This window comes from Notolepis coatsorum (genome assembly GCF_963971535.1).
Source record: "Notolepis coatsorum genome assembly, chromosome: 12".
NCBI lineage: Eukaryota > Metazoa > Chordata > Actinopteri > Aulopiformes > Paralepididae > Notolepis > Notolepis coatsorum.
Window position 1 is genome coordinate 128,669,773 of NC_140176.1, and position 22,987 is coordinate 128,692,759.

Here is a 22,987-nt window from a genome sequence, read left to right on the forward strand (position 1 = left end):
TATAGGAGAGAGGAGACAGGTGAGATATAGGAGAGAGGAGACAGGTGAGATATAGGAGAGAGGAGACAGGTGAGATATAGGAGAGAGGAGACAGGTGAGATATAGGAGAGAGGAGACAGGTGAGATATAGGAGAGAGGAGACAGGTGAGATATAGGAGAGAGGAGACAGGTGAGATATAGGAGAGAGGAGACAGGTGAGATATAGGAGAGAGGAGACAGGTGAGATATAGGAGAGGAGACAGGTGAGATATAGGAGAGAGGAGACAGGAGAGATATAGGAGAGAGGAGACAGGTGAGATATAGGAGAGAGGAGACAGGTGAGATATAGGAGAGAGGAGACAGGTGAGATATAGGAGAGAGGAGACAGGAGATATAGGAGAGAGGAGACAGGAGAGATATAGGAGAGAGGAGACAGGTGAGATATAGGAGAGAGGAGACAGGTGAGATATAGGAGAGGAGACAGGTGAGATATAGGAGAGAGGAGACAGGTGAGATATAGGAGAGAGGAGACAGGTGAGATATAGGAGAGAGGAGACAGGAGATATAGGAGAGAGGAGACAGGAGAGATATAGGAGAGAGGAGACAGGTGAGATATAGGAGAGAGGAGACAGGTGAGATATAGGAGAGAGGAGACAGGTGAGATATAGGAGAGGAGACAGGAGAGATATAGGAGAGAGGAGACAGGAGAGATATAGGAGAGGAGACAGGAGAGATATAGGAGAGAGGAGACAGGTGAGATATAGGAGAGAGGAGACAGGTGAGATATAGGAGAGAGGAGACAGGAGAGATATAGGAGAGAGGAGACAGGAGAGATATAGGAGAGAGGAGACAGGTGAGATATAGGAGAGGAGACAGGAGAGATATAGGAGAGAGGAGACAGGAGAGATATAGGAGAGAGGAGACAGGAGAGATATAGGAGAGAGGAGACAGGTGAGATATAGGAGAGGAGACAGGTGAGATATAGGAGAGAGGAGACAGGTGAGATATAGGAGAGAGGAGACAGGTGAGATATAGGAGAGGAGACAGGTGAGATATAGGAGAGAGGAGACAGGTGAGATATAGGAGAGAGGAGACAGGTGAGATATAGGAGAGAGGAGACAGGTGAGATATAGGAGAGAGGAGACAGGTGAGATATAGGAGAGGAGACAGGTGAGATATAGGAGAGAGGAGACAGGTGAGATATAGGAGAGGAGACAGGAGAGATATAGGAGAGAGGAGACAGGTGAGATATAGGAGAGAGGAGACAGGTGAGATATAGGAGAGAGGAGACAGGTGAGATATAGGAGAGAGGAGACAGGTGAGATATAGGAGAGAGGAGACAGGTGAGATATAGGAGAGAGGAGACAGGTGAGATATAGGAGAGAGGAGACAGGTGAGATATAGGAGAGAGGAGACAGGAGAGATATAGGAGAGAGGAGACAGGTGAGATATAGGAGAGAGGAGACAGGAGAGATATAGGAGAGAGGAGACAGGTGAGATATAGGAGAGGAGACAGGAGAGATATAGGAGAGAGGAGACAGGTGAGATATAGGAGAGAGGAGACAGGTGAGATATAGGAGAGAGGAGACAGGTGAGATATAGGAGAGAGGAGACAGGTGAGATATAGGAGAGAGGAGACAGGTGAGATATAGGAGAGAGGAGACAGGTGAGATATAGGAGAGAGGAGACAGGTGAGATATAGGAGAGAGGAGACAGGTGAGATATAGGAGAGAGGAGACAGGAGAGATATAGGAGAGAGGAGACAGGAGAGATATAGGAGAGAGGAGACAGGAGAGATATAGGAGAGAGGAGACAGGTGAGATATAGGAGAGGAGACAGGTGAGATATAGGAGAGGAGACAGGTGAGATATAGGAGAGGAGACAGGTGAGATATAGGAGAGAGGAGACAGGAGAGATATAGGAGAGAGGAGACAGGTGAGATATAGGAGAGGAGACAGGTGAGATATAGGAGAGAGGAGACAGGTGAGATATAGGAGAGAGGAGACAGGTGAGATATAGGAGAGAGGAGACAGGTGAGATATAGGAGAGGAGACAGGTGAGATATAGGAGAGAGGAGACAGGTGAGATATAGGAGAGAGGAGACAGGTGAGATATAGGAGAGGAGACAGGTACCTGTCGTAGTCCATGATGGTGTTGAGGCGGTGGGCGATGGTCAGGACAGTACAGTCGTTGAACTGCGTGCGGATGGTCTCCTGGATCAGGGTGTCGGTCTCCATGTCCACAGCAGCCGTGGCCTCGTCCAGAACCAGGATCCTGCTCTTCCTCAGGAGCGCTCGGGCCAGACACACCAGCTGGCGCTGACCCAGGCTGCACACACACACACACGCACACGCACACGCACACGCACACGCACACACACACACACGGCGAGGACAGTTATATGGGTGTATAGAGGCTGTATAACAGGGTGTATAACAGGGTGTATAGAGGCTGTATAACAGGGTGTATAACAGGCTGTATAACAGGCTGTATAACAGGGTGTATAGAGGCTGTATAACAGGGTGTATAACAGGCTGTATAACAGGGTGTATAGAGGCTGTATAACAGGGTGTATAGAGGCTGTATAACAGGGTGTATAACAGGCTGTATAACAGGGTGTATAGAGGCTGTATAACAGGGTGTATAACAGGGTGTATAGAGGCTGTATAACAGGGTGTATAACAGGCTGTATAACAGGGTGTATAGAGGCTGTATAACAGGGTGTATAACAGGGTGTATAGAGGCTGTATAACAGGGTGTATAGAGGCTGTATAACAGGGTGTATAGAGGCTGTATAACAGGGTGTATAGAGGCTGTATAACAGGGTGTATAGAGGCTGTATAACAGGGTGTATAACAGGCTGTATAACAGGGTGTATAGAGGCTGTATAACAGGGTGTATAACAGGGTGTATAGAGGCTGTATAACAGGGTGTATAGATGCTGTATAACAGGGTGTATAGAGGCTGTATAACAGGGTGTATAGAGGCTGTATAACAGGGTGTATAACAGGGTGTATATATGCTGTATAACAGGGTGTATAGAAGCTGTATAACAGGGTGTATAGAGGCTGTATAACAGGGTGTATAGAGGCTGTATAACAGGGTGTATAGAGGCTGTATAACAGGGTGTATAGAGGCTGTATAACAGGGTGTATAGAGGCTGTATATATGCTGTATAACAGGGTGTATAACAGGGTGTATAGAGGCTGTATAACAGGGTGTATAGAGGCTGTATAACAGGGTGTATAACAGGGTGTATAGAGGCTGTATAACAGGGTAGGGCTGGGCGATATGACCAACAACGTTATCGCAATAAAATTATAAAATTATTTTCATATAATTCGATATCGATAATTATCGTCGATATAATGTCTGTCAAGTTTAATTAACTTCTTATGCTGCTGCGAATATCTCAAGTCGAGTTGATGTCGTCATCAGTCCGCGCACGTTAGCAGTAGCCGACAAGCGGAGTATCTCATGACAATAAATATGACACTAAAACTCTCTTCCGCCACAATATATTGAAACGACGTCCACTGTATACCCCACACTACTTAAACGTGGCCTCAGAATTCAAAACACACACATACTCGGCACGTAAATATATAAAACAAGGCCGTGCAAGCTAATTAGCCTAGCCAGCCTGTTGTTTATAAGTGGTGTATTCCATGACAATGTGCTAAATATTACACTAAAATACTCTCTTCCGCCACAATATATTGAAACGACGTCCACTGTATACCCCACACTACTTAAACGTGGCCTCAGAATTCAAAACACACACATACTCGGCACGTAAATATATAAAACAACGCCGTGCAAGCTAATTAGCCTAGCAAGCCTTGTTGTTGAGTGAGTCCTAGTACCTCTGGGTCTCCTTCCGGATCTCGTTCGCTCTCGGCCATCTCCTTCACTGATTGGTTGTTAGCTGTTGTGCGTATGCACGTCACGTCGTCACGTCATCACGTAACGTTGGTTGTTGTTAGTGAGTGTGCTGAGCCGAGGCTGAACGGAGCCAAGCTTGGAAATCGATATATCGAAACTTTGCGACCACGTTTCATGTTTATTTCGAGGAAATAATTTATCGCGATAGTTATCGTTATCGTTTTATCGCCCAGCCCTATAACAGGGTGTATAACAGGGTGTATAACAGGGTGTATAACAGGCTGTATAACAGGGTGTATAGAGGCTGTATAACAGGGTGTATAGAGGCTGTATAACAGGGTGTATAACAGGGTGTATAGAGGCTGTATAACAGGGTGTATAGAGGCTGTATAACAGGGTGTATAACAGGGTGTATAGAGGCTGTATAACAGGCTGTATAACAGGGTGTATAACAGGGTGTATAGAGGCTGTATAACAGGGTATATAGAGTCTGTATAACAGGGTGTATAGAGGGTGTATAACAGGGTGTATAACAGGGTGTATAGAGGGTGTATAACAGGGTGTATAGAGGCTGTATAACAGGGTGTATAACAGGGTGTATAACAGGCTGTATAACAGGGTGTATAGAGGCTGTATAACAGGGTGTATAACAGGGTGTATAGAGGCTGTATAACAGGGTGTATAGAGGCTGTATAACAGGGTGTATAACAGGGTGTATAGAGGCTGTATAACAGGGTGTATAACAGGGTGTATAGAGGCTGTATAACAGGGTGTATAGAGGCTGTATAACAGGGTGTATAACAGGGTGTATAGAGGCTGTATAACAGGGTGTATAACAGGGTGTATAGATGCTGTATAACAGGGTGTATAGAGGCTGTATAACAGGGTGTATAACAGGGTGTATAACAGGCTGTATAACAGGGTGTATAGAGGCTGTATAACAGGCTGTATAACAGGGTGTATAGAGGCTGTATAACAGGGTGTATAACATGGTGTATAACAGGGTGTATAGAGGCTGTATAACAGGGTGTATAGAGGCTGTATAACAGGGTGTATAACAGGGTGTATAGATGCTGTATAACAGGGTGTATAGAGGCTGTATAACAGGGTGTATAACAGGGTGTATAACAGGCTGTATAACAGGGTGTATAGAGGCTGTACAACAGGCTGTATAGAGGCTGTATAACAGGGTGTATAACAGGGTGTATATAGGCTGTATAACAGGGTGTATAACATGGTGTATAGAGGCTGTATAAAAGGGTGTATAGAGGCTGTATAACAGGGTGTATAGAGGCTGTATAACAGGGTGTATATAGGCTGTATAACAGGGTGTATAACAGGGTGTATAGAGGCTGTATAACAGGGTGTATAGAGGCTGTATAACAGGGTGTATAGAGGCTGTATAACAGGCTGTATAACAGGGTGTATAACAGCGTGTATAGAGGCTGTATAACAGGGTGTATAACAGGGTGTATAGAGGCTGTATAACAGGGTGTATAACAGGGTGTATAACAGGGTGTATAGAGGCTGTATAACAGGGTGTATAACAGGGTGTATAGATGCTGTATAACAGGGTGTATAGAGGCTGTATAACAGGGTGTATAACAGGGTGTATAGAGGCTGTATAACAGGGTGTATAACAGGGTGTATAACGGTGTATAGAGGCTGTATAACAGGGTGTATAGAGGCTGTATAACAGGGTGTATAGAGGCTGTATAACAGGGTGTATAACGGTGTATAGAGGCTGTATAACAGGGTGTATAGAGGCTGTATAACAGGCTGTATAACAGGGTGTATAACGGTGTATAGAGGCTGTATAACAGGGTGTATAGAGGCTGTATAACAGGCTGTATAACAGGGTGTATAGAGGCTGTATAACAGGGTGTATATAGGCTGTATAACAGGGTGTATAACAGGGTGTATAGAGGCTGTATAACAGGGTGTATATAGGCTGTATAACAGGCTGTATAACAGGGTGTATAACAGGCTGTATAACAGGGTGTATAACAGGGTGTATAACAGGGTGTATAGAGGCTGTATAACAGGGTGTATAACAGGGTGTATAGAGGCTGTATAACAGGGTGTATAGAGGCTGTATAACAGGGTGTATAGAGGCTGTATAACAGGGTGTATAACAGGGTGTATAGATGCTGTATAACAGGGTGTATAGAGGCTGTATAACAGGGTGTATAGAGGCTGTATAACAGGGTGTATAGAGGCTGTATAACAGGGTGTATAACATGGTGTATAGAGGCTGTATAACATGCTGTATAACAGGGTGTATAGAGGCTGTATAACAGGGTGTATAGAGGCTGTATAACAGGGTGTATAGAGGCTGTATAACAGGCTGTATAGCAGGGTGTATAGAGGCTGTATAACAGGCTGTATAACAGGGTGTATAGAGGCTGTATAACAGGGTGTATAGAGGCTGTATAACAGGGTGTATAGAGGCTGTATAACAGGCTGTATAACAGGGTGTATAGAGGCTGTATAACAGGGTGTATAACAGGGTGTATAGAGGCTGTATAACAGGGTGTATAGAGGCTGTATAACAGGGTGTATAGAGGCTGTATAACAGGGTGTATAGAGGCTGTATAACAGGGTGTATAGAGGCTGTATAACAGGGTGTATAGAGGCTGTATAACAGGCTGTATAACAGGGTGTATAGAGGCTGTATAACAGGCTGTATAACAGGGTGTATAGAGGCTGTATAACAGGGTGTATAACAGGGTGTATATAGGCTGTATAACAGGGTGTATAGAGGCTGTATAACATGGTGTATAACAGGGTGTATAAAAGGGTGTATAACAGGGTGTATAGAGGCTGTATAACAGGGTGTATAGAGGCTGTATAACAGGGTGTATAGAGACTGTATAACAGGGTGTATAGAGGCTGTATAACAGGGTGTATAACAGGCTGTATAACAGGATGTATAACAGGGTGTATAGAGGCTGTATAACAGGGTGTATAACAGGGAGTATATAAGCTGTATAACAGGGTGTATAGAGGCTGTATAACAGGGTGTATAGAGGCTGTATAACAGGGTGTATAGAGGCTGTATAACAGGGTGTATAACAGGCTGTATAACAGGGTGTATAGATGCTGTATAACAGGGTGTATAGAGGCTGTATAACAGGGTGTATATAGGCTGTATAACAGGGTGTATAACAGGCTGTATAACAGGGTGTATAGAGGCTGTATAACAGGGTGTATATAGGCTGTATAACAGGGTGTATATAGGCTGTATAACAGGGTGTATAGAGGCTGTATAACAGGGTGTATAGATGCTGTATAACAGGGTGTATAGAGGCTGTATAACAGGGTGTATAGAGGCTGTATAACAGGCTGTATAACAGGGTGTATAGAGGCTGTATAACAGGGTGTATAGAGGCTGTATAACAGGGTGTATAGAGGCTGTATAACAGGGTGTATAACAGGCTGTATAGAGGCTGTATAACAGGGTGTATAGAGGCTGTATAACAGGGTGTATAACAGGGTGTATAGAGGCTGTATAACAGGGTGTATAGAGGCTGTATAACAGGGTGTATAACAGGCTGTATAACAGGCTGTATAACAGGGTGTATAACAGGCTGTATAGAGGCTGTATAACAGGGTGTATAACAGGGTGTATAGAGGCTGTATAACAGGGTGTATAACAGGCTGTATAGAGGCTGTATAACAGGGTGTATAACAGGGTGTATAACAGGGTGTATAGAGGCTGTATAACAGGGTGTATAACAGGCTGTATAACAGGGTGTATAGAGGCTGTATAACAGGGTGTATAACAGGGTGTATAGATGCTGTATAACAGGGTGTATAACAGGCTGTATAACAGGGTGTATAACAGGGTGTATAGAGGCTGTATAACAGGGTGTATATAGGCTGTATAACAGGCTGTATAGAGGCTGTATAACAGGGTGTATAACAGGGTGTATAACAGGGTGTATAGAGGCTGTATAACAGGGTGTATAACAGGCTGTATAACAGGGTGTATAGAGGCTGTATAACAGGCTGTATAACATGGTGTATAGAGGCTGTATAACAGGGTGTATAAAGGCTGTATAACAGGGTGTATAACAGGGTGTATAGAGGCTGTATAACAGGGTGTATAGAGGCTGTATAACAGGGTGTATAACAGGCTGTATAACAGGGTGTATAGAGGCTGTATAACAGGGTGTATAGAGGCTGTATAACAGGGTGTATAGAGGCTGTATAACAGGCTGTATAGAGGCTGTATAACAGGGTGTATAACAGGGTGTATAACAGGGTGTATAGAGGCTGTATAACAGGGTGTATAGAGGCTGTATAACAGGCTGTATAGAGGCTGTATAACAGGGTGTATAACAGGGTGTATAACAGGGTGTATATAGGCTGTATAACAGGGTGTATAACAGGCTGTATAACAGGGTGTATAGAGGCTGTATAACAGGGTGTATAGAGGCTGTATAACAGGGTGTATAACAGGGTGTATAGAGGCTGTATAACAGGCTGTATAACAGGGTGTATAACAGGGTGTATAACAGGCTGTATAACAGGGTGTATAACAGGGTGTATAGATGCTGTATAACAGGGTGTATAGAGGCTGTATAACATGTTGTATAGAGGCTGTATAACAGGGTGTATAGAGGCTGTATAACAGGGTGTATAGAGGCTGTATAACAGGCTGTATAACAGGCTGTATAACAGGGTGTATAACAGGGTGTATAGAGGCTGTATAACAGGGTGTATAGAGGCTGTATAACAGGGTGTATAGAGGCTGTATAACAGGCTGTATAACAGGCTGTATAACAGGGTGTATAACAGGCTGTATAACAGGATGTATAACAGGGTGTATAGAGGCTGTATAACAGGGTGTATAACAGGATGTATAACAGGGTGTAAATAGGCTGTATAACAGGGTGTATAGAGGCTGTATAACAGGCTGTATAACAGGCTGTATAACAGGGTGTATAACAGGGTGTATAACAGGCTGTATAACAGGGTGTATAGAGGCTGTATAACAGGGTGTATAACAGGGTGTAAATAGGCTGTATAACAGGGTGTATAGAGGCTGTATAACAGGGTGTATAGAGGCTGTATAACAGGGTGTATAGAGGCTGTATAACAGGCTGTATAACAGGGTGTATAGATGCTGTATAACAGGGTGTATAGAGGCTGTATAACAGGGTGTATAGAGGCTGTATAACAGGGTGTATAGATGCTGTATAACATGGTGTATAGAGGCTGTATAACAGGGTGTATAGAGGCTGTATAACAGGGTGTATAGAGGCTGTATAACAGGGTCTATATATGCTGTATAACAGGGTGTATAGATGCTGTATAACAGGGTGTATAGAGGCTGTATAACAGGGTGTATAACAGGGTGTATAGAGGCTGTATAACAGGGTGTATAACAGGCTGTATAACAGGCTGTATAACAGGGTGTATAGAGGCTGTATAACATGGTGTATAACAGGGTGTATAACAGGCTGTATAGAGGCTGTATAACAGGGTGTATAACAGGGTGTATAGAGGCTGTATAACAGGGTGTATACCAGGGTGTATAACAGGCTGTATAGAGGCTGTATAACAGGGTGTATAACAGGGTGTATAGAGGCTGTATAACAGGGTGTATAGAGGCTGTATAACAGGGTGTATATATGCTGTATAACAGGGTGTATAGAGGCTGTATAACAGGGTGTATATATGCTGTATAACAGGGTGTATAGAGGCTGTATAACAGGGTGTATAGAGGCTGTATAACAGGGTGTATAACAGGGTGTATATAGGCTGTATAACAGGGTGTATATATGCTGTATAACAGGGTGTATAGAGGCTGTATAACAGGGTGTATAACAGGGTGTATAGAGGCTGTATAACAGGGTGTATAGAGGCTGTATAACAGGCTGTATAGAGGCTGTATAACAGGGTGTATAACAGGGTGTATAGAGGCTGTATAACAGGGTGTATAACAGGGTGTATAACAGGGTGTATAGAGGCTGTATAACAGGGTGTATAGAGGCTGTATAACAGGGTGTATAGAGGCTGTATAACAGGGTGTATAGAGGCTGTATAACAGGGTGTATAGAGGCTGTATAACAGGGTGTATAGAGGCTGTATAACAGGGTGTATAACAGGGTGTATAACAGGGTTCTCTCCTGAGGTACCTGAGGTTCTCTCCGCCCTCAGAACACTCGTGGTTGAGCTGGTCTGGCAGGCCGGACACGAAGCTCTTCAGGTGGGCGAGCTCCAGAGCTCTCCACACCTCCTCGTCAGAGTAGCCATCGAAGGGGTCAAGGTTCATCCTCAGAGAGCCTGAGAACAGCACCGGGTCCTGGGGAGAGAGACACCGATCAGAGACAGAGAGAAAGAGACAGAGAGACAGAGAGACAGAGAGACAGAGAGAGAGAGAGAGAGAGAGAGAGAGAGAGAGAGGAGAGAGAGAGAGAGAGAGAGAGACAGAGAGAGAGAGAGAGAGAGAAAGAAACCCACCACAAAAACAGGAATTGGCTATACAGAACAGTGATATATGGACAACCCATTTTAAAACACTATACCACACTGTTCAAATTGATGGAAACACAGAACAATCTCAAATTCTTGATGAATTGACTAAATTGGAGCTCGCCATTAAAGACAATCAAAATCCATTAGACTCCCCAATTATTGAGCAGGAACTGCTTAAGAAACTACAAACTCTTAAATCTAAAAAGGTTTGTGGACCTGATGGCATCTTGAATGAGATGATGAAAAATATGAATAAGAAATTCCAATTGGCTATATTAAAACTATTCAATTTGGTCCCGAGTGTAGGATATTTTCCTGACATCTGGAATCACGGACTCATAACCCCAATCTATAAAAGCGGAGACAAACTTGACCCTAATAACTACAGAGGCATCTGTGTGAACAGTAATCTGGGGAAGGCTTTCTGTAGTATTATGATTACCAGACTTTTAAACGTCCTTACCAAGCACAATGTCTTGAGTAAAAGCCGATCATATCTACACCCTGCATACCCTAATTGATAAACATATAAACCAAAATAAAACCAAAATATATGCCTGTTTTATTGACTTCCAAAAGGCTTTTGATTCTATTTGGCATACAGGACTGTTCTATAAAGTTATAGAGAGTGGTGTAGGGGGTAAAACATATGATATTATTAAATCAATGTACTCTGGTAATATGTGCAGCGTAAAAATTGGCAAAAAAAGAACAGAATTCTTTTTTTTTTATCCACTTTTTCTCCCATTTTCTATATTTTCTCGCATCCCAATTTCGTATCATCCAATTCAACCCTCCCCTGTCACGGACGCTGTTTCTTGCCTCCCACAAGCCGGCTGCAATGTGGACTAAGTCATACATAGCACAAGTCCCCTCCGGTACTTGAGGTAACAGCAGTTGCATCTTTTCACCTGCGCAGCTCGATCTCTCAGTGGCGAGGAGTAACGCGTGGGAGGCTCACGCTGCCCCCGACACTTCCTGATTCTACTGCGCAGGCGCACCAACCGACCTGTAGGAGTCGCTGTCCACAACGCCCGATCCCCACCCATCAGTTTCCCACCCCCTAATACGGCCAATGTGTATTAGTACGGACGACCAGCTAAACTGAAAGCAAATGTGGAGCGCTGGGCTCGAACTGACGAGCCCAGCGTCTCCAGCATTTTGTGGCGAGCGCATTGCCCACTACGCCACGTAGCCGCCCCAAAAAGAACAGAATTCTTTACCCAAGGGCGAGGAGTTCGCCAGGGCTGCAACCTGCAAATGAATTGGCTAATATACTAGAAAAGTCCTCTGCCCCCGGTGTAAGTCTCCACAATCGGGAAGTGAAATGCCTGCTCTTTGCAGATGACCTGGTTGTGTTGTCCCCCACAGCAGACGGCCTACAGCAGAGCCTGGACCTGCTAGAGCATTACTGTCAGACCTGGGCCCTGGCAGTAAACCCAAAAAAGACCAAAATAATGATATTCCAAAAAAGATCCAGATCTCAGGACGTCCTACCAAAGTTCTCAATTGGTACAAAACATGTAGAGTACTGCACACATTACACCTATTTAGGCCTACAACTAAGTTCAACTGGACATTTTAAGGAAGCAGTCAATGAGCTGAGAGGGAAAGCACGCCGGGCTTTCTATGCCATAAAAAGAAATATACAAACAGAAATACCTATTCGAATCTGGTTAAAATGTATTGAATGTGTTATTGAACCAATTGCACTCTATGGCAGTGAGGTGTGGGGTCCACTTACAAAACAAGACTTTACCCAATGGGACAAACACCCCATTGAGACCCTGCATGCAGAGTTCTGTAAGATTCTCCTACATGTCCAGAGGAAAACTACAAACAATGCATGCAGGGCAGAATTAGGCCGTTACCCACTAATACTAAAAATACAAAAAAGAGCAAAGATTTTTTGGACACACCTAAAACAAAGTGACCCCCTCTCGTACCATTATCAAGCCCTGCAGTGCCAAGAGCTGAGGAGCATCAGGAACCAGCTGGTCCTGAGGCTGAGTCCACAAACCTGCTCTCTTAACACACCCCAGGAACAGAACACATCACCAATCAGAATAAATCAAATTACTACACAGCTAAAACAAAACTACATCACCTATTGGAAAACACAAACAAAAGCACAGAGCAAAATGCAGTGCTATCTGGCTCTAAATCGACAGTACACCATAGCAGATTATTTGAGCATGGTGACTGATCAACAACTAAAAAGAACCTTGACAAAATACAGACTGAGTGAGCACAGCCTCGCTGTTGAAAAGGGAAGGCACAGGAAAACCTGGCTCCCTGCAGAGAGACAGAAAAAACCTAAGCCTAAAGGGCAGCCCTGGCTCAATGATAACACAGAGCCCAGAGAAAAGAGTATAGGAAGGCAGAGCGGAAGTGGAAACGTGACAAACTTCAAGTTTCACTTGAAATGCTTAGAGACAGTCGCATTAACTACCAGCTAGCGGTCAAAGCGGCGAGAATCTCATATTTTTCTGACCTCATCAACAACTCCCACAACCCCAGGACCCTGTTCACTACCATCAACTCTCTCATTAGCCCCCCCCCCCCAGCACCTGCCTGGACGTGTCCCCAGCTAAGTGTGAGGAATTCTCTAATTTTTTCACCACCAAAGTTGAAGATATCAGAAGGAACCTCTCACCCCCCACACGTAATGTAGCTGTCCCTCTGGTCTGCTCATCTACACTGACCTGCTTTCAGCCCATCAGTCTACTCACCCTCACAGAGATAGTTTCCTCTATGAAACCTGCAACCTGCCCCCTTGACACTGTTCCCACTGCTCTCCTGAAACAGGTTTTTCACACAACCGGTCCCAGCATCCTCTCCATTATTAACAGCTCCCTGGCAACTGGTACTGTTCCATCCTGCTTTAAACATGCAGTAGTCCAGCCCCTATTGAAAAAACCAAACCTTGACCCCACCCTGCACAGTAATTACAGGCCCATTTCCAAGCTTCCTTTTCTGTCAAAAATACTTGAAAAGGTTGTTCTGTGCCAATTGTCTCCCTACATGCACCAGAACAGCATCCTGGAGACATTTCAGTCAGGGTTCAGGACTGGCCATAGCACAGAATCAGCCCTCCTTAAAGTGTCAAATGACCTACTCCTCGCCGCTGACAACCGTGACTGCTCTGTTTTAATGCTGCTTGACCTCAGTGCAGCTTTCGACACTGTTGATCATACCATTTAATTAGATCGTCTCCAACATGGGGTTGGTGTCAGTGACACTGCACTAGCATGGTTTTCCTCCTATCTCACAAATAGAAGCTTTGCTGTCAACATCGCCAACTGCTCCTCCCCCTCAACCTCCCTCTCTTGTGGGGTCCCACAAGGGTCCATCCTTGGCCCGATCCTGTTCTCCCTTTACATGCTACCCCTTGTTCCAATCAGTCAGAAGCACAACATCTCTTTTCACTGTTATGCTGACGACACACAGCTTTATGTTTCCTTGAAACCCAACAACCAGTCTCTACTTAACAGTCTCATATCCTGCCTGGATGATGTTAAATGTTGGATGGCACAAAACTCTCTACAACTAAATCAAAACAAATCCGAAATAATCCTCTTCGGTCCCCCAGACGCTGTCACCACCCTTACCAACAGCCTTGGCAACCTGTCCTCCCTGGTCAAGCCGTATGTCAAGAACCTAGGTGTCATTTTTGATCCACAATTTAAATTTGACAGACAAGTGAACTCAGTGGTAAAGGCATGTTTTTTCCAACTACGCACCATTGCCAAACTCAAAGCCCTTCTCTCCCCTGCAGACCTTCAGAGAGTCATCCACGCCTTCATTTCATCTAGATTAGACTACTGCAACTCCCTCTATATAGGCATTAACCAGTCTTCCCTGTCCCGCTTACAACAGGTACAAAACGCTGCTGCCAGACTGTTGACCGGAACCCGCAAGAGAGACCACATCACCCCTGTCCTTGCCTCCCTTCATTGGCTCCCAGTACGCTACAGGATAGATTTTAAGGTTCTCCTATTGTTTTTAAAGCCCTTAATGGTCACACCCCCTCCTACATCTCAGACCTCCTATCCCCCTATTCCAACACCAGGTCCCTCAGGTCAGCCGATCAGAGGCTCCTGACAGTCCGGAGGTCTAACCTCAAGCTCAGGGGGGGCCGTGCCTTTGCTATCGCAGCCCCTGAACTGTGGAACAGCATCCCCACCTCCATTAGGCTCGCCCCCTCGATAGATGCCTTCAAATCGAGGCTCAAAACCCACTTCTACCTACTAGCCTTTCCCGTTCACTGACTCATGCCCTGTTTTTCTATGTGTTTGCCTGTGTGCCCTCCCATAAAACGGAGTGTGATTGTTGTCTATATGTATCTTGTGTATCTACCCTCTGTACAGCACTTTTTTTACTGGTTGACACGCGTCATGTGAAATGTGCTTTATAAATAAATCTGATTGATTGATTGAGAGCAAAGGCTGTGCTGTCATTGCATCCTCAGTGAGCCTGAAACTGAGTTGCACTTCCTCACCAAATGTGAAAAATACAAATATATTAGAGAAACGCATTTTACATTTTTTTAACTAATAACAAAAGGTTTTCTTGTCATGATTTATTTATGTTGGGAAAGTAAAGGGATTTGAATCGACAACCTTCCACCAACCGTCTCTATCAGAACCAGCCTATCGGGTCTGAAACTATCAGAACCAGCCCTATCGGGTCTGAAACTCTATCAGAACCAGCCCTATCGGGTCTGAAACTCTATCAGAACCAGCCCTATCAGGTCTGAAACTATCAGAACCAGCCCTATCGGGTCTGAAACTATCAGAACCAGCCCTATCGGTCTGAAACTCTATCAGAACCAGCCCTATCGGGTCTGAAACTCTATCAGAACCAGCCCTATCAGGTCTGAAACTCTATCAGAACCAGCCCTATCAGGTCTGAAACTATCATAACCAGCCCTATCGGGTCTGAAACTATCAGAACCAGCCCTATTGGTCTGAAACTCTATCAGAACCAGCCCTATCAGGTCTGAAACTCTATCAGAACCAGCCCTATCAGGTCTGAAACTCTATCAGAACCAGCCCTATCAGGTCTGAAACTCTATCAGAACCAGTCCTATAGGGTCTGAAATTCTATCAGAACCAGCCCTATCAGGTCTGAAACTCTATCAGAACCAGCCCTATAGGGTCTGAAACTCTATCAGAACCAGCCCTATCGGGTCTGAAACTCTATCAGAACAAGCCCTATCAGGTCTGAAACTCTATCAGAACCAGCCCTATCAGGTCTGAAACTCTATCAGAACAAGCCCTATCGGGTCTGAAACTCTATCAGAACCAGCCCTATCAGGTCTGAAACTATCAGAACCAGCCCTATCGGGTCTGAAACTCTATCAGAACCAGCCCTATCGGGTCTGAAACTATCAGAACCAGCCCTATCAGGTCTGAAACTCTATCAGAACCAGCCCTATCAGGTCTGAAACTCTTATCAGAACCAGCCCTATCAGGTCTGAAACTCTATCAGGTCTGAAACTCTATCAGAACCAGCCCTATCGGGTCTGAAACTCTATCAGGTCTGAAACTACCAGAACCAGCCCCATCGGGTCTGAAACTCTATCGGTCTGAAACTCTATCAGAACCAGCCCTATCAGGTCTGAAACGATCAGAACCAGCCCTATCGGGTCTGAAACTATCAGAACCAGCCCTATCAGGTCTGAAACTCTTATCAGAACCAGCCCTATCGGGTCTGAAACTCTATCAGAACCAGCCCTATCAGGTCTGAAACTCTATCAGAACCAGCCCTATCAGGTCTGAAACTCTTATCAGAACCAGCCCTATCGGGTCTGAAACTCTATCAGAACCAGCCCTATCGGGTCTGAAACTCTCAGAACCAGCCCTATCGGGTCTGAAACTATCAGAACCAGCCCTATCGGGTCTGAAACTCTATCAGAACCAGCCCTATCAGGTCTGAAACTCTATCAGAACCAGCCCTATTGGGTCTGAAACTCTATCAGAACCAGCCCTATCGGGTCTGAAACTCTATCAGAACCAGCCCTATCGGTCTGAAACTCTATCAGAACCAGCCCTATCGGGTCTGAAACTCTATCAGAAACAGCCCTATCGGGTCTGAAACTCTATCAGAACCAGCCTATCAGGTCTGAAACTCTATCAGAACCAGCCCTATCAGGTCTGAAACTCTATCAGAACCAGCCCTATCGGGTCTGAAACTCTATCAGAACCAGCCATATGGGGTCTGCAACTCTATCAGAACCAGCCATATCGGGTCTGCAACTCTATCAGAACCAGCCCTATCAGGTCTGAAACTCGATCAGAACCAGCCCTATCGGGTGTGAAACTCGATCAGAACCAGCCATATCAGGTCTGAAACTATCAGAACCAGCCCTATCGGGTCTGAAACACTATCAGAACCAGCCCTATCGGGTCTGAAACTATCAGAACCAGCCCTATCAGGTCTGAAACTATCAGAACCAGCCCTATCGGGTCTGAAACTATCAGAACCAGCCCTATCGGGTCTGAAACTCTATCAGAACCAGTCCTATCGGGTCTGAAACTCTATCAGAACCAGCCCTATCGGGTCTGAAACTCTATCAGAACCAGCCCTATCAGGTCTGAAACTATCAGAACCAGCCCTATCAGGTCTGAAACTATCAGAACCAGCCCTATCGGGTCTGAAACTATATCAGAACCAGCCCTATCGGGTCTGAAACGATCAGAACCAGCCCTATCAGGTCTGAAACTATCAGAACCAGCCCTATCGGGTCTGAAACTATCAGAACCAGCCCTATCAGGTCTGAAACTCTATCAGAACCAGCCCTATCGGGTCTGAAACTATCAGAACCAGGCCTATCGGGTCTGAAACTCTATCAGAACCAGCCCTATCAGGTCTGAAACTATCAGAACCAGCCCTATCAGGTCTGAAACTCTATCAGAACCAGCCCTATCAGGTCTGAAACTCTATCAGAACCAGGCCTATCAGGTCTGAAACTCTATCAGAACCAGCCCTATCAGGTCTGAAACTCTATCAGAACCAGCCCTATCGGTATGAAACTATCAGAACCAGCCCTATCAGGTCTGAATCAGAACCAGCCCTATCGGTCTGAAACTCTATCAGAACCAGCCCTATCGGGTCTGAATCAGAACCATCCCTATCGGGTCTGAAGCCTGGCGTTCGGGAGCCCAACCTGAGGGATGATGGTGATGCGGGAGCGCAGCTCGTGGAGGCCCAGCTGGGAGATGTCCACCCCGTCGATGAGGATGTGTCCCTCGGCCGCCTCGATGATCCGGAACAGCCCCAGCGTCAGCGAGGACTTCCCCGCCCCGGTGCGCCCCACGATCCCCACCTGGTGGGGGCGCCAAGGAGCACACAGACGCTCACATGTAAACAAGGCAGGCGTGTGTACAGGACATACAAACATGGAGACACACACATGTAAACAAGGCAGGCGTGTGTACAGGACATACAAACATGGAGACACACACATGTAAACAAGGCAGGCGTGTGTACAGGACATACAAACATGGAGACACACACATGTAAACAAGGCAGGCGTGTGTACAGGACATACAAACATGGAGACACACACATGTAAACAAGGCAGGCGTGTGTACAGGACATACAAACATGGAGACACACACATGTAAACAAGGCAGGCGTGTGTACAGGACATACAAACATGGAGACACACACATGTAAACAAGGCAGGCGTGTGTACAGGACATACAAACATGGAGACACACACATGTAAATATATAGGACCTTTATGGTCTGGGTACTTTTAGCTTTGTAGCCATGTATCTGTAAATTATTGTTCTTTTGTTTTAACATGTTTTTATATTGCTCTGTTTTTGTATTTAATTAGTTTTCTGTTTGGGGACTGAGGATGAAAATGTGCATCCCTTGCTAAATCCTGTGTATTTACAGCATTATTTATTAGGGATGTCCGATATTATCGGCCGATAACGGCATTAAAATGTGATATCGGAAAATATCGGTAATGTTTTTTTTTTTACATTTCTATAACCTTTATTTACCCAGGCAAGCAAGTAAGAACAAATTCTGATTTTATTTATTGTCAAAAGTATGCATAATGTGTTAATTCCACAACAAGAGATATGTAATGTTAATTAGCTGAAATGATACCATTTTTGGGGGGGGGGGGGGGGGGGGAAACCCTGCATATATCGGTATCGGTTGATATCGGTATCGGAAATTAAGAGTTGGACAATATCGGTATATCGGTATCGGTAAAAAAGCCAATATCGAGCATCCCTATTATTTATGTATTGTCCATTAACTCAATCAGCGCCGGAGCAATATGCGTGATGTGTGGTTAAAAGCCCAGCGTTTTTAAAGTATAGGAATACGTGGCGGTGTTTGCAGGGCTATAACTATATTCTATATTATAGCTATGGATACAATACTATGGCCCATTTGACATCGAGTATCTATCGTTCAATATGTGAAAAAGATTTTTTTTTCATCCATACGTTCCCGTTTTATACTGTGGTGAATATAAGTATGGTTTTAGAGCGGTCTAGGGTAATTCCTGGGAGGCTGGTAATAGCCCACAACGTGTATTATACTAAATGCATTGGCGTTTTGTCCCTACACACTCTACAATAAAAAAATCAAATGCATATGATAGGTATTATGTTCCATCATGAATGCATGAAAGGGTGGGGGTGGGGGGGGGGGGTTGTTTTTTGATGCTTTGATCGTCACCAACGGAATACATTCTGCACTAACGTTACACACATACGCTCGGATCGCAATGAAGACATTCTTGGATCAACGCAAGATTGATACCATATAGCCCTTACCTTGACTAGGATGTACCCCAAAAAGAATATTCCAATTATCTCATCGCCATTTCAAGTATTGATGTTCATCGTGTCGCCAACATAATCCACCAGACAAAATGCATCGGGAGTATTTGATTCTTCTCAATCCGAGCGGTATAACCGCTCGTCTTGCCCGGAGAAAAATCGTCGACCCGGACCCATATACTGTAATTGACGGACAGCCCAAGACACAAGGTTCCAAAGGGTGCTCGATACCGCCGCCTGGTAGGATGCGGCCGGTATTGCACTTTTGCGATCTCAGACTCATTCCCTATGATAACACCAGGCTCCCTGAATGGATAATGAATGGAAATATCGAATAAAAGAAATAACGATGAAAACCCGACTTTTCTCGGGTTTGGCGCTCAAGTGTCTGCGAGTTAACCCGACTTTACTCGGGTCTGGCGTCCAATGAGTTAATACATGCTGTCCCTTCCAAATAAAGGAATGAATGAAATGAGCACCAGAGGAACTCACCTTCTCCCCTCCCTGGATGGTGACGGTGATGTTGCGGACGGCCAGCTCCTGGTCCTCCCGGTAGCGCAGGCCGAACCCTCTGATCTCGATGTGACCGACGGTGGGCCAGCCGGCAGGCAGGGGGCACGGCCCGTGGCTCCACTCTGCCTGATGGACCAGAGGACATAATGCAACACGCTCTCCTTACTACACAACATACAAGTAACTTCCCAATCCATTACATTTTAAGACCCATCAAAATCATATTTAAGACCCTTTTTTTGTGATCAAATCTATATTTAAGACCCTTTTAAGACTTTGTAAAGCCTAAAATTCAGATTATTAAATGTAAGACTTTATAAGACTTTAAGACCCTGCGGGAACCCTGTATATACATTTCAAACACCTCCCTCCAGGGAATCCTGTATATTAGGGGTGTAACACAAACACCACGGTTCGGTACGTACCTCGGTTTTGAAGTCACGGTTCGGTACAGGTTTTCGGTACAGTGGGGGAAAGTTTGGCTTTCCATGTTCCACTCAGGGGTGATGCAGTTACTGTTAAGTAGGGCTGTCAATGGATATTCTATATTCAAATTAATAATCGACTTGTTAAAAGAGAAAAAAAAATATTGTGAAAAAAACAGACCCCGGTGGGCGTCGGTCTGAATGCGCTGCTTGACAGATAGGAGACACGTGACACCATTGAGCTGAACGTGTAAAAATTAAATAATCAAGTAATAATGAACAACAACAACAACCAGAAGACAGTGGTTTGCACTCTGTCTGAGCATCTCAAGCCCCGGTTGGAAATACTTCGGATTTTGATTAACTTGTGGAACAGCGAGACAGTTTTATGCAAGCTATGTAAACTACAGCTAGAGTTCTAGCATCAAGAATGTAAGTAGCCTAATTTTCTGTTATAGAACTTTATTGTAAATCAGCCCTCAGGGTAAAACGTTATTAATCGCCAAAAACGCTGGACCACGTCTTTCCCCGCCATGCTCATTCTGCCAAAGACGCTGGACCACGTCTTTGATATCAATATTTCAAAAATCTGTGATCGAAATCATATTTCTCCCCCGGAGACATGAGATGTACTGTTGAGCCCCTCTCAACTCTCCAACGGTTCAAGAGCGCCATCCGACATCCAAGATTGAACAGCCCTTCTAAGGTTTCTCTCCTCCACATTGCCTGTGGTGCATTTTTTCCTATTGCTAGGTTTTAGTGAGTTTTTCCTTACCTTTACATGGGGTATGTGTGGAGTGTTGCATTCATTTATAAAAAAAATTTTGGACTTCATGGTGTTTTTGTTCTTGATTTATTGTGATGTTTCTTCTTGACTTGTACCTCTTAACACATTCACGGCCATTAGATTAGACGGGCCCCACTCTAGGACGCCAGCTTTTCATTACAACTTTTCACTGTGCATCACGTTGTTTGTAGAGCTAAATCTATATTTTATATTATTGCTATATGTCCATTGTCATTGTCAATTGACAGTATAAACCTTCCCTTCAATATGCCAAAAAGAAATAATTTTTTCATCAATACGTTCCCATTTTATAGCGTTGTGAATATGAGCATTATATCGGAATGGTCTGGGATAATTCCTGCAAGGCTAGTTATAGGGCGCTAAGCTAATAACGTTAAATCGATGGCGTTTCGGCCCTACACAAGCTAGAGTTAAAAATCAAAATGCATTAGGATCGGTATCATGTTCCACCATGAATGCATGAAAGGGGGGGGGCGGGGGAAGTCGTTTCTGATTATTGATTACCAATAACGGCATTTGTTATTACAACAACATAGGCAGATCAGGTGAATGGCTATGAGAACAAGGCCCGATCAGGCTGAAATTGACGTCAAATCGCTCTTACCTGTGGCCGGTTGGATTGCAAAAAGAATTTCCCAGTTATTTGATCGCCATCTGCTAGATCATATAGTCCATTGGCTGATGCCATATTCCTTTACAGCATAATGAATTCGGCATAAAAAAGGTATTTCATGCGATCTGGTGAAGCCATAGCTTCAGGGTAACAGAAAAGTCCGCCCGGACCGAAAAAAAGTTACACCAGGTCTGCAACAGGGGAAACTGCATTCTCGAGACAGCACCAATACCAGGATCTGGCCGGTACTGCACTTTTGGAGTCCCAATATGCCTGTTACAGCCAAAATACAGCTCTGTGACATTGAGTAGGATATTAAAATGGAATAAAAGCAAAAACTAGTTTAAAAACGTATATATACGTGATTGGCCGTCAAGCGCTGGCTCCCAATAACGTATATATACATGATTGGCCAGGAATGTGTTAACACTTTCTGCGCCAACAACGTTTATATACGTGTTTGCTTGACAACCGTTGAACGCCAACCACGTATATATGTGACCCAGTCTGGTGATGATGCCTACAAGTCGCCAGGGTGAAATGACAGACAGACACAATACAAAAAAAAAAAAAAAAAAAAAAAAAAAAAATTGTGTTTTTTTTTTTATATAAATACAGTTCGAGAGTTGAAGAACATATTTAGTATAACAGCGAACAGATATAATAACTCTAATTGTAAGAATTCTGTGTTTAAAAAAGGCTGGTTTGAAACAGTTTGTCCTCTCTCCACAGAGGAGAGGTGGGGGCTGGGTACATTTTAGCATCTGAATAGAGCTGCGCGTTGGGATTCAGATTCACTGAGCCAGGTAAAGGCATTCACACAGAGAGAGTCATTAACGTTAACAATGGACGCATTCAGGTGAGGGTAGTTGTCCACGCCCCCCCCCCCCCCCCAAACTAGCTGAAATGTGAACATCTTTAAGAGGCATTTTCTCCCCTTGAGTAATCTAGACAACAGACTGCTTTACAAGATTTAAATGAATATATGATATTCAAAACATTCTCAGATTTCAAAGTATGACACATCATTTGAAAGCTTACATTCTGTACTTTCACAATCTGGAAAAATCTGGAAAATGAAAATATAGACATGTGGGCTAAAGCACTGGTCGCGGTCACATATACGTTTACGTTATTTGGTCCGTTTTCCTTTTTTTCCGATTTTAATATTCTATTCAATGTCACGGACCTGTATGTTGCCATTAAAAGGCATACTGGGACCCCGAGGGTGCAGTACCGGCCAGATCCTGCCAGGTGGCAGTATCGAGAGTGCAGTAAACCCTGTTCCAGACTCTGTGTTACACTCAAATCCCTCCGTGCGCTAAATTTAGACGGAGCCGAGTAAATCGCTTCATCCGACCACTTCGAAACGCATCTGGCACACTCGATCCATAAGTTGTGCCAAATTTATGTCCACGACCAGATAGACACCAATACTGGAAAACGCGATCAGACAATTGGA

At 44.5% G+C, this 22,987-nt stretch overlaps 1 protein-coding gene across 1 annotated transcript in view; it reads right to left on the reverse strand.

Annotated features, from left to right (window-relative positions):
- The window catches only part of abcc1 (ATP binding cassette subfamily C member 1 (ABCC1 blood group)), a gene marked incomplete at its 3' end in the record, with an annotated part of 263,456 nt that overhangs the window by 17,408 nt on the left and 223,061 nt on the right, over positions 1 to 22,987 (reverse strand). The window contains exons 27-30 of the mRNA XM_084326017.1: positions 19,659 to 19,805; positions 17,522 to 17,680; positions 10,011 to 10,177; positions 2,113 to 2,307 (exon numbers count right to left, since the gene is read on the reverse strand). Of these exons, the coding sequence (XP_084182143.1) occupies positions 2,113 to 2,307; positions 10,011 to 10,177; positions 17,522 to 17,680; positions 19,659 to 19,805 (668 nt within the window). The remainder of the gene's footprint in view (positions 1 to 2,112; positions 2,308 to 10,010; positions 10,178 to 17,521; positions 17,681 to 19,658; positions 19,806 to 22,987) is intronic.